The sequence below is a fragment of the Papaver somniferum genome, unplaced genomic scaffold (assembly GCF_003573695.1).
Source record: "Papaver somniferum cultivar HN1 unplaced genomic scaffold, ASM357369v1 unplaced-scaffold_22, whole genome shotgun sequence".
NCBI lineage: Eukaryota > Viridiplantae > Streptophyta > Magnoliopsida > Ranunculales > Papaveraceae > Papaver > Papaver somniferum.
The window spans coordinates 914057-927300 of NW_020632152.1; the positions used below are offsets into that span (position 1 = coordinate 914057).

General features: G+C 36.6%; 1 protein-coding gene across 1 annotated transcript; it reads left to right on the plus strand.

Annotated features, from left to right (window-relative positions):
• The first annotated feature begins 4074 nt into the window (after positions 1–4074).
• LOC113340530 lies at positions 4075–5052 on the plus strand. The gene has a single exon (XM_026585664.1). It carries the CDS (start codon positions 4075–4077, stop codon positions 5050–5052), a length of 978 nt encoding a protein of 325 aa, XP_026441449.1.
• Positions 5053–13244: the final 8192 nt, after the last annotated feature.

Below are 13244 nucleotides of genomic sequence, written 5' to 3' on the forward strand. Positions count from 1 at the left end.
TACCTTGAAATGTTGACTCTTGTGCAAATATGTAATTATTAGGAGTCTTAGTCTAGATATTTAGGCACCCTGATTCTAGCACAATTCACATAGTGATAAGAAATTTGCACGCGCACGATCTACCAATACATGTATGGCCTCGATCTTCAAGGTGTTTGATAGGAAGTTACGATTGCCAATCACTTTAGAATACTGAACGAAACTTGACTAGCTTGTTCTTTGGTTGGTTGGGATAGAAGGTGGAGGTTACATTAAGAAAAACAACCATCGAATTTAACTGGGTGCATCAAAAAGGGCTACCTCTTGCAAAGTGTCATGTAATTTTTGTTTCCTTTTGTATATGTATCAAAAGTGTTTCCTTATTGAAAAAAAAAAAAAAATCAAGTATTTATCAATTCCATCATCTCTTGTTCCAAAAATAAAAGAGAATAGTCAATGTAAATAAGAGTCATGTAAATAGTCATTTTGTTGTTTCATTGTAATAAGCAAGGAAGGGTGTATGTCATTGATGTACAACGCGAGTAATTGTGAAATACCTCCAACTCATTCACAATTCTCGTAAAGTCCGGACAGCTAGCTAGATTTCGACCTTGGTTCTTAGCCTGAGAAACTATCTCTTGGTGATTAATAGTCATAACATCCGATCTTTCTTTACACATGTGTAGATACACTTTACACTCTTATCACATGTCTTTATTTGTTATCAGTGCTAGGATTGTGCCTTTGATAGCTAGATTGACATCTCCATTTTGCTGTGAGCTTAAACTGTTTTGCACATGTCACATTTGATGGAATCTGAGCTTATATTTTGACCTAGAAATTTGTAGGTACGTTCTAAGCAAACCTTCACGAGACTTCAACTCGTCCACTAGGGACACTTAGTGGTTTAAAAGGCTTAGTGCATACGCTAAATGCATTCGAGAGACCAGCGACAGTGGTATAGTTAGGATTCCCTTAGTTTTGTTATACTTGAGGACAAGTAAAATTCAGGTTTGGGGGTATTTGATGAGTGCCAAATATTGTATATATTTATCCCTTTTTGTTGGCATTTTAACTCATCTTTTGTGCATTAATTCTACATTTTATCCCATATTCTGTATTTTCATTGTTTTCAAGAATAAATATTTTTCTTACTTAATTTTGCATTTTTAGGTAATAAATAAAGTCTGGATAACTTGCGGAGCGGAAAAGAGCTGAAAAGTAGTGAAAAGCCGGGAGGAATTACACAAGGAAGCCGCGAAGAATGTCGTGCACAAGACCAAAAGGCTAGAAGTGGGCTTGAAGAGGAAGAATTGTTCTTAAAGAAGATATGGGCCTGGCATACCCAAGGCCCAAAACCCTCACCCAAACCCATTTTCTATATCCAAGCCCGTCTCGGATTTCAGCCGTCAGATCGAAGCATTTCAGCATCCTACGGTCGCTACAAGCTGCTTCTTTCTTAGCCGTCCGATCCACCTACCATCTCCATATCCAGCGGCTTCAGCTCGTGGTACACACATCTTGATACACCCGCCTAACACACTAATACTCGAACCCTATGACCTAGCCAAACAGCTCCCTACCCTAACCCATATCGACCTCCACCTTCTTTTTCCTCTCCCCCTCTCTGCAACAGAAACACCCATTCCACCACCATCACCTCCACCTGCTACTTCCATCATCCATCGCTCCTGTCACCACCATTTCTACCACCAACTCCACCATCTCCATCATTACCCGACACGACCCATCCCCCTAATTCGAAGTGCTTTAACCTCTCTCACCAACTGACCTAGGTGAGGGTTGATAAAACACCTCAAATTAGGGAGCAATTGTAGCGATTGGGAGCAGGAGAAGAACCGAGAGAGGCAGAGAAGACATGGGGCGACGTCAATTCAAAGTTTTGGTGAGTAAATTTCGGAAATTGAAAACCCTAATTTCAATTCTAGGGTTTCGGAAAAATTGGGTATTTGGTGATATAAATAGGGGGTGATGTAGAGGGGTAGAGGGGGATGATCTCTGGACTAGCCAGTAGAGAATTAAACCAAAATATTATGCAATTCCAATTTCAGTCTTCTTATGCAGTTAACAGTTGATTGTTGTGTGTATGTTATGTTTCAATTAGCATATGTGATGAATGTTGATACTGTTAACATGTTTTTCATGAGCTAAATTACTGCAGCTAAGGCTCAGATGAAGCCTTTGTGCATTGTTGGATGATGAATTGCTAGGTTAGAGCCTTAATGCTTGTTTTTCTTGTGCATTGGGAGAGATTAGTGCTCATCTGTGTGCTTGTGATTGATTGTACTGTCAAAAGACAGTCAATGCTAGGAGCACATTAGTTGAGCAAGCTGATTTTCTTTCCATTCCAATTGTATGCTTAGGGTCTTAATTTCAGCCTAGAACTACATTGTTTGGCTAGGACACCAAGGTGGATTCTAAGCCATTAGCTTAGCCACAATTCCTTTCTTCAGTCACTTACAATTCCTGCTCTGCTTTTATTCACTGCTCAGTTACTTTCCTTTACTGTTTTGCTTAGTTCTTGCATTTTGAAGCCTATTGTGCACTGAAATCAGTGCACAATCTCACCCCTGCCCTTGGCTCACAGCCTTGGTTCCTTGCTGTTGTTATTTTATATCATCTGCCATCTAATCCTTGCTGTGCTGCCATCTTGTGTTAACTGTTTTAGTTCTTTGTATCTGCCTTCATCCATCACTGCTCACTGCCATATTGCTTTGCACCCATTGATAGCTTAGGAAAATTCTTGTATGCTCCCGCTCCCTGTGGACTAACTCTTTCTTATCCCTATATTATAAAACTTGACCTTGTATACTTGCAAGTGTTTTTGTGTGTTTTCCATTCCACACCATCAGACAGGGAGATCCACTCTCTCCCTATCTCTTTATTCTAGCTTTGGAAGCTTTTTCAAGACAATTACATCATCTTGAAAATACTAGACAATTTACAGGCATGAAGATTTCAAGATCAGCTCCTACGATAAATCATCTACTATTTGCAGATGATTGCTTATTGTTCTGCAAGGATCATCTAGTTCAAACAAATAAGTTGCTTCAAGTTATACAGGATTTCAGTGCTTGTTCTGGTCAACTAATTAACTTTCACAAACCTGCTGTTTTCTTCAGTAAAAATACATCTCCTTCAAGTGCTCAGATTATCAGTGGAATTCTCCAAGTTAGACAGCTAAGTATCAATGAAGAAACATATTTGGGATTACCTTTCTTTGTAGGTAGAAACAAGAGAATCCCCTTCTCTAACCTTCGAGAAAAAATGGAATCTAGGCTTTATAAATAGGTTTCTGTCAATGTTTCTAAAGCAGGAAGGTCTGTCATGATCAAGAATGTGACAAATGCACTACATGTGCATCATATGATCATCTTCAAACTTCCAGATGCTACAATTAACTGTTTAAACTCTTCCCAACAAAAAGTTTGGAGGAAAAAGAAAACCAACAAAGGAAAGCCTGCGATATCTTGGAAAAAGGTAAGTAAACCCAAAGAAGAAGGTGGTTTGGGATTTAGGGATCTCAAACTCTTTAATAGATCCTTACTTGCAAAATCTGCTTGGAAATTATGTACAGATGATACTTTTGTGTGTGCATTGTATCTCAGAGATAAATACTTCCCGGATGGGAAGGTTTTCAATATTAAGGATAATCCTAATTCTACTTGGTCTTGGAGGAGTATAAGCTCTGAGCTTATGTTTATCAAACAATATAGATGTTGGAGTATAGGGAATGGCCAAAAGATAATGATTTGGAGCTACAGATAGATTCCAGAGTTACCTGATCCACCTACCCCTAAAAATGGTGCAGATAATTATCAAAATTTTGTATATCTTCATCAACTCTTCACGGATTCTGGTGGATGGAATTACTCTCTAATATTCTCTCTTTTTGAAGATACAATAGAAAGGTTAATACTCAAATTATCAATTCACCCCCAGCATGAAGATAAGCTTGTTTTGACTCTAGAAATAAATGGGAAGTTCACTGTAAAATCTGCATATAGAAGAATGTTTGAAGATCAGAATGTTGGCCAGTGTCTTGATTAAAGGATGAATAAAATTCTTAAAATAATGTGGAAACTTCCACTTCTTCCAAGAATAGCTCAGTTTTTCTGGAAATGCCTTCTAGATATACTTAAAACCAGAGACAAGTTGGTCTATGCCATCCAAGATGGCAATTTTGGATGCCCCTTGTATTCTCAAACGCTTGAGACATCTTCTCACGGTATGTTGCACTGCAATATTTCTAGAGCAGTGTGGTTTGTTGTACTTGGCCTTCAAATTCAAGGAGATACTAATTTGGTGGACTGGCTTACCAGCTGGTTTGATAAACTCTCAGTTAACCAGATTCAGCAAGAAGACATCTGCAAAATAGCTATAGTAGCTTGGTGTTTATGGAATACAAGATATGAAATTGTGTTCAAGGGCTCAAAGATATCAGTAGACTCAATCATTCACAGATGCAAGCTAGAGATTGAGTTACTTCAAAATAAAACTTCAAAACTTTCTTCACAAACACCTAAACTCTGTAGAATTAATCTACACTGGGATCCCCCTCCTTTATATGCTTTTAAAATAAATGTTGATGGCTCTTTCCAATATGATATTAAAAATGGTGGCGTTGGACTGATAGTGCGTGATTTTGCAGGTACACATAGGGGATCCAAATGCATCTACTTAGAAACTGCGTGGAGTCCAGAGCATGTAGAATGTAAAAGTCTTTGGGAAGCTGTCAAGTGGGCTGAAAAGATGCAGCTAGTGAAAGTTTATTTTGAACTGGATTCACAAATTGCAGCAGATGCAGTCAACAAAGATAGTATGAACGTGGATTTGAGGATTCAAAATTTGCTCTTGGATATCAAATCTATCTTCTCTAGAAATATTTCTTGGCGATGCAATTATGTACCCAAAGAAAAAAATAAAATAGTAGACATATTATCTAAGTTTGCTAGAGTTTCTTACATTAGTAGTGTATGGTTAACATCTATACCTGAAAGTATCCTTTATCAACTTCAGGAAGATGCAGAATTTGTAAATTCTGAAATTTAATCAATACATCTCCAGTTTAAAAAAAAAATGCACGTGAATGTGTTTTCTTTCTCTCTTACGCGGTTTTTCTCGTACTTCATTATCTGCCGTAAAACAGTATCATCTTCTTTTTCTCTTCTTTTCATTCTCCGGAAACAGATTCTTCCCAAAAAAGAAAAAAATTATCGGCAGATTCTTCCCAAAATTGAAGAATCATAAAAATCCTATCATTATTAATCTGGATTCTTCAATTCTTTGGATTCTCCGTGTGATGGATTGAAAAAAACAAGCAACCAAATTTTAGAAATCATAACCCAAGAACATTTGAGATCCGTTTTTTTCAAAACCCAATTTTAAGTTTTAGAATTTCTGTGTGTTTTTCTTTTTGTTTCTGTACAAGACTTCATCTTATCTCAAGTAACAAAAACAAGGTAGTAGCAGATTTACCCTTTCAATTCATGTTTCCAATAGAAGGGTGCAGATCCCATGTCCCCTTCTCTCCTGTGCCCTTGTGTCCCCGAATTAGATTATGACACGTGGCCTCTCATTTCTTCCATATTTTAATTATTTCATTTACAGTTAATTATAACTAGTACGACCGTTGCTACGGTGGGAGGGTCGGTCGAAGAAAAATACGAAGGTGGGGCTTGTCTGCGACTACTTTCTTCTCGTTTAAGAAAAGGTGATACTTTCGCCCCGTTTCGGAAGAAGTGATACTTTCGCGCCGTTTCGGAAAAAATGATACTTTCTCCCCGTTTTGGGAAAAGTGATACTAACGAGGCGAAAGTATCACTTTTCCCGAAACCGAGTGAAAGTATCACTTTTCCCGAAACTGGATGTGAAAGTATCATTTTTTCTGAAACGGAAAATTAGTCGATCCGTAAACCAAAATATGGTTGCATGATGTGTTATGCATCCTTTGTGGTGGTTTGCATTAGCTATCCTTTGTGTTGGTTTGCATAATGGCTATGCATTCAATTTTCGAGAATTGTGCCTAAAATGAAAGTATCATTTTTCTTGAAACGGAGGGAGTACATCGTTTTATTAGTTGTAACAGAAAATTAGTTGATGCATAAACCAAAATTCTGCTACAGAAAATATTATATATCCTTTGTGGTGGTTTGCATAATGGATATACATTTAATTTTCTAAAATTGTGCCTAAAATGATAAATACCTCCGAATTTTTCTTTAAAACTCTAAATACTCTAAATTTGATATTGTTGTTTGTACTTGTTGCGTAGAGTTTTTTATAACCTTTCCAACGAGATAAAATTTTTAAAATTCCAAGACACGGATTTTTAGATATGTTATATTAAAGTTTTTTTTCCAATTATACCCCTGAAAAGATAGGATACACAAGGAGTTATGGTAATTGGATTAAAAGGGAGGGACATTTTTGGTTTTTCGGCCCTAACCATTTCCAATCTTTTTGTGTCAATTGATCACTTACACTTTACAAAAAAGTGACCATATGAAGGTCCTCCCTCGCTTCGCTCGGTCGGCCCAACTAAGAAAATAAAAACATATATATCGTTACAATTTTTATCTGCGGAACCAAAAACTACATCTCCCGCTATTTTGTTTGTAACCTCTATAATTAGACGCAAATCCCGCTATTCAAGCTCGCATAGATAGTTCCTGAAGTTTCCAAATACCTTACTTCCCAAGTTACTTGACAGATAAGTCTGTACAACTGTATAAGTACATGGGTCTGAACCCTACAAGATGATACTCTGCTTGCTAACCCGAAAAAAACTATTGTAATGTTTATATTAATAAAACATCTCTTCCCAGGAGAATTCATCTAGAGATATAGGCATATCTCGCTAAACCACGTTAAATTCTTTTCTCCTTTACTTCTTCTAACCCTATTTTACTTCATAATCATCAAATCAATCGCGTTTTCTGCCTAGAAATTATTTTTGGTACAATCATCATAGATATCAGAAACCTTCCCATTTGGTAGAAAAATTAAGAGATTTCGTAGTGATAGAGGAACTGAATATGATTCTATACCATTCACTGAAATTTACGAATCTTCTGGAATTATACATGAAAAAACTGCTCCTTATAACCCTGAAATGAATGGAAAATTTGAAAGAAAGAATCGTACTTTTACTACTCTTGTGACTGCATGTTTGTTGAGTTCTGGTGCTGCCCCTCATTGATGGGGAGAAATTTTGTGGACTGTTTGTTATGTCTTGAATCGTGTTACAAATTCAAAAACTAAAATTTCACCGTATGAACTATGGAAAAACAGAAAATCGAATGTATCTTATTTTAAAGTATGGGGTTGTTTGGCTTATGTTCGTATTCCTGATCCTAAAAGATCAAAGCTAGCTAGTAAAGCTTATGAATGTGTTTTTGTTGGGTATGCTCAAAGCATTAAAGATTATATATTTTTTGATCTGAATAATAAAATTATTATTGAATCTATTGATGCTGATTTCTTTGAAGATAGATTTCCTTTTAAATCTAGAAACAGTGGGGGTTCTCTACCTAGTACAAGTTCTGAACTTAGAATAGAAGAACCTAAAACTGCAGAAACTAGAGACGCTGAAATTGAACCTAGGCGTAGCAAAAAGGCTAGGATTGCGACAGACTATGGTTCTGACTTTGAAGTTTATACCCTTGAGGAAGACCCTTCTAATCTTCAAGAGGCACTTAACTCTCCTGAATCCGATTTTTGGCAAGAATCCATAGATAATGAAATGGACTCCCATAATCTTAATGGAACTTGCCACCTAGCAGATTCACCCCCTGGTTGCAAAGCAATAGGTTGTAAATGGGTAGTTAAAAGGAAGTTGAACCCTGATGGTTCCGTAGACAAACACAAAGCTAGGTTGGTAGCTAAAGGATTTAGACAAAGAGAAGATGTAGATTTCTTTGAGACTTATTCTCCCGTTACAAGATTGACTTCTATTCGTGTTTTGATTGTCGTTGCTGCTGTGCATAATCTTGTTGTTCATCAAATGGATGTTAAAAAATCTTTTTTGAATGGTGAATTAGAAGAAGAAATTTACATGGAAAAACCTGGAGGTTTTGTTGTTCCTGGTCAAGAACATAAAGTGTGTAAGTTAGATAAGTCATTGTATGGTCTGAAACAAGCTCCTAAGCAATGGCACGAAAAATTTGATAACTTGATGATTTCACATGGTTTCATAATTAATGAAAGTGACAAATGCATATACTATAAGTTTGAAAACAATGCATGCATCATGATTTGTTTGTATGTGGATGATTTGCTGATTTTTGGTTCAAACTTGTCTGTGGTTGAAGAAATAAGAATATGCTTAAGTCTAACTTTGAAATGAAAGATTTAGGTGAAGCTAGTGTAATTCTGGGAATTAATATTACTAGAACTAATGATGGTATTTCTTTGGATCAGTCTCATTATATTGAAAAGATTTTAAAGAAGTCAACTATTTTGATTGTAAACTTGGAAGTACTCCTTTTGATGCTAGTGTTAAACTGTTTAAGATTACTCGTGAAAGCGTTAGACAATCTGAATATGCTAGTATAATTGGTAGTCTTCGTTATGCAACTGATTGTACCAGACCAGACATTGCATATACAGTGGGGTTTTTATGCAGGTTTACCAGTTGTCCTGGTTTGGAACACTGGAATGCAGTTGAGAGGGTTATGCGGTATCTTAAAAAAACCGTTAACCTAGGATTACACTATAAGAGGTTTCCTGCAGTCCTTGAAGGATACTGCGATGCTGATTGGAACTCTCTTTCAGATAACTCGAAGGCCACTGGTGGATACTTGTTTTATATTGCTGGTGGCGCTGTATCTTGGAAGTCAAAGAAACAGACAATTCTGGATCAATCTACGATGGAGCTTGAATTGATAGCACTAGCAGCAGCTAGTGAAGAAGCAAGATGGTTGAGAAACTTGCTTTCTCAAATTCATGTATGGGATAGACCGATACCAGCTATTGTAATCCATTGTGATAGTACCGCGGTTATTGCAAAAATACAGAACTATTTTATAACGGTAAGAATCGACAAATGAGTCGAAAGCACAGCACAGTCAGAGATTTTCTCACAACTAGTGATGTACGTGTGGATCATGTTAGGTCGGAAGAGAACTTAGCTGATCCTTTGACGAAAGGATTAGCTAGAGAAAAGGTATTATATACCTCTAAAGGCATGGGACTTTTTCCCACTAGAAGTTGAGTCATTTTGTGATGTATACCCACCTAGAAATAGGTTCAAAGGGAATAACGATTCACAAATGATATGGAGATAGAATCATGCATCTTTCCCATGGCATGATATCCTGAAGCGGGTTAAGGTTGAGTTTTTTAACTCTTAATGAAGTCTATAACTCTGTACAGAGTGGGGTACCAAGCTACATGAGTACCTTTGATAGACTCACCTATGTGAATGAGAAAGTGTGCCCGCTTTCTTTGAGAACATGTGCAGTTCTCTAGAACATTCATTGAAACTAGGATAAGCACAAGGCCGTAATGTGCTGGCATTTAGGACTTTACTCTTAGTATAATTGTGTGTGTGTTAATAATCTGTTGTCTCCATAGAGTTCAAAGACGTATGTTCACTCCGTGTCAGAGTTCAGAGAATTTAATACTATGTAAAGGTTCAAAATCGAAAGATACCTTCACTTATGCACATAACTATACGGATCTTGCTCAGTGTTTTTTAAAACATATAAGTGGGGGATTGTTGGGATATATGGTTCTAAAAGAATTCTTTTGTACATTTATATCAACAATTTGAGCTTGGCCCAGTGGTTAAGTATTTTGGGCCTTGAGGGTGAGGTCTTGGGGGATATATTTATATATATATATATATATCATTAGTCCTGGAGCGGGGCCTTGGGGGTCTCTTGAATTTGGAAAGTATTTTTTACTTTTTTGAAAAAGATTTTTTCAAAACGTTTTTACAGGTTTTAATTACGGATTCAATTGTATTTATTCTGGCATAAATTACTTGACCTTTTTTGGACTGTTACACAGGATTTTATGGAGACAATTAAAACCAAAATTTATTTCCATTAATTTTGTCTTAATTGCGAAGGCTATAATAAGCCAGTTTTGAGAGGCAGAATGGTAATAGTTTTCCATATACTGTTTTTTTGAATCAAGAGACCAAGTTTTTTCTGAGCAAGATTAAAAGAGTGAAAGTGATCGATTTCTCACTGTGTGCGTGAGAGATCAACGAGAGTTTTTTCTCGGCTGTTTTATCCTGGGGACGTTGTGACAAAGAGAGCCTGCTAGCACAAAACTCAAGGCAGAGCCACGAAACGTCTTAAAGAGAGCGACCTGGTCGTGACTCAGCCGGTATCTTGGATTTTGTGTTTAACCCTTGTTTTGCAGGTGTGAAATAGGTAATTGTTCCAACAATTTTAAGACGAATCTTTCTGCAATGGAATCTGAAAAGAAAATCGTTGCTGATATCAACAAGTCGTTCAAGTTTGAAGGACTTCATTTTAGAATATGGAAGCTAAAGTTGTTGTTCTACCTCAAACTGATGAAGTTGCACATTATGGTGACCTCCATCAAACCAGTTGATCCAAAAGATGCAGAAGCTGCGAAAAAAGCAACTCCATCCGCAACAACTGCAACTCTTGAACCAACTGAAGAACCTGTTGAGACCCGAACTGCTGAAGAAAAACAAAAATCCTATGAAAAATGGATTAATAATGACTTTGATTGCAAAAACTATACCTTGAATGCTTTGTCTGACGATTTATACGAATATTACTCCGCATTTGATACTACTAAAGATGTGTGGGGTGCCTTACAGAAGCAATATGATACTGAAGAAGACGGATCGAAGAAATAGGCTGTAAGCCGCTACTTGAGATGTCAAATGGTGGATGAAAAATCAGTCGTTGCTCAGGCTCATGAACTTCAGAAAATAGCTCATGAAATTATGACGGAAGGTATGAACAATTTCAAGTATTTGTGTTGATTGATAAATTACCCCCATCTTGGAAAGATTTTCGTAATGCTTTGCGTCATAAAACTAAGGAATTTTCTCTTGAAAGTTTGATTGTTAAGATCAGAGTTGAAGAGGAAGCACGGAAACAAGACAGAAAGGAAGAGATTCTTATCGTTTCCAATAATAAGAATCAGACTCAACCGAGTTTGAAACCTAAGAAAAAACCGATAAAACCTGACCAGATCCAAAAGAAAGGAAAACCTAATCAAAACAAGAACCCACACCCATCAAGGATATTTCAGAATTCTGATTCTGAGTTCCTTTGTTATGCCTGCGGTAAACCAAACCACATGGCTAAGGATTGCAGGAATAACAAAGGAAAGAATAACGTACAAGCTAATGCTGCTGAAAGCGTTATAATTGCCATGGTTTCTGATCCAGAGATTCACATGGTTGGTGGAACCGATGGGTGGTGGATAGACAGTGGTGCTTCGCGCCGTTGTTGTTTTGATAGGTCCCTATTTAAGATCTATGCAGAAATCAAGGATAAGAAAGTGTTGTTGGGAGACTCCCATACCACTATTGTGAAAGGTTCTGGTACGATAGAACTGAAGTTTACTTCTGGGAAGACAATTATGCTGAAAGATATCCTCCACACTCCAGAAATGAGAAAGAATCTTGTTTCCGGCTATCTTCTCAACAAGGATGGGTTGTATCAAACTATTGGATCTGATGTTTACACAATTACTAAAAACAGAGTGTTTGTAGGAAAAGGTTATGCTGCTGATGGAATGTTTAAGCTTAATGTTGAAATGAATAAAATTGCATCTTCTTCTTATATGGTGTGTACTTTTAATGTTTGGCATGCTAGACTTTGTCATGTGAACAGTAGATCAGTAGATATCATGAGAAAGCAAGGTCTTGTTCCAAAAATATCCATGTATGATTTTGAAAAGCTTGAATATTGTAGTCAAGCAAAAATAACCAAGAGTTCCCATAAATCCGTTGTTAGAGAATCTGAGCCTTTAGAGTTAGTGCATTCTGATTTGTGTGAATATGAAGGTATACTAACCAGAAATGGAAAAAAATATGTCATGACTTTTATTGACGATTATTCTAATTATACCTATGTTTATTTGCTAAGTCATAAGAATGAAGTTATTGAAAAATTTAAGGTTTTTATTGCTGAAGTTGAAAATCAATTTGGTAGAAAAATTAAGAGATTTCGTAGTGATAGAGGAACTGAATATGATCCTAAACCATTCACTGAAATTTACGAATCTTCTGGAATTATACATGAAAAAACTGTTCCTTATAACCCTGAAATGAATGGAAAAGCTGAAAGAAAGAATCGTACTTTTACTACTCTTGTGACTGCATGTTTGTTGAGTTCTGGTGCTGCCCCTCATTGGTGGGGAGAAATTTTGTGGATTGTTTGTTATGTCTTGAATCGTGTTACAAATTCAAAAACTAAAATTTCACCGTATGAACTATGGAAAAACAGAAAACCAAATGTATCTTATTTTAAAGTATGGGGTTGTTTGGCTTATTTTCGTATTCCTGATCCTAAAAGATCAAAGCTAGCTAGTAAAGCTTATGAATGTGTTTTTGTTGGGTATGCTCAAAGCATTAAAGATTATATATTTTTTGATCTGAATAATAAAATTATTATTGAATCTATTGATGCTGATTTCTTTGAAGATAGATTTCCTTTTAAATCTAGAAATAGTGGGGGTTCTCTACCCAGTACAAGTTCTGAATTTAGAATAGAAGAACCTAGAACTGCAGAAACTAGACACGCTGAAATTGAACCTAGGCGTAGCAAAAGGGCTAGGATTGCGACAGACTATGGTTCTGACTTTGAAGTTTATACCCTAGAGGAAGACCCTTCTAGTCTTCAAGAGGCACTTAACTCTCCTGAATCCGGTTTTTGGCAAGAAGCCATAAATAATGAAATGGCCTCCCATAATCTTAATGGAACTTGGCAACTAGCAGATTCACCCCCTGGTTGCAAAGCAATAGGTTGTAAATGGGTACTTAAAAGGAAGTTGAACCCTGATGGTTCAGTAGACAAACACAAAGCTAGGTTGGTAGCTAAAGGATTTAGACAAAGAGAAGATGTAGATTTCTTTGGTACTTATTTTCCCGTTACAAGATTGACTTCTATTCGTGTTTTGATTGTCGTTGCTGATGTGCATAATCTTGTTGTTCATCAAATGGATGTTAAAACATCTTTTTTGAATGGTGAATTAGAAGAATAAATTTACATGGAACAACCTGAAGGTTTTGTTGTTCCTGGTCA

Coding starts and splice junctions, on each gene's coding strand:
- LOC113340530 (XM_026585664.1), top strand. CDS start 4,075: ATGTGGAAACTTCCACTTCTTCCAAGAATAGCTCAGTTTTTCTGGAAA.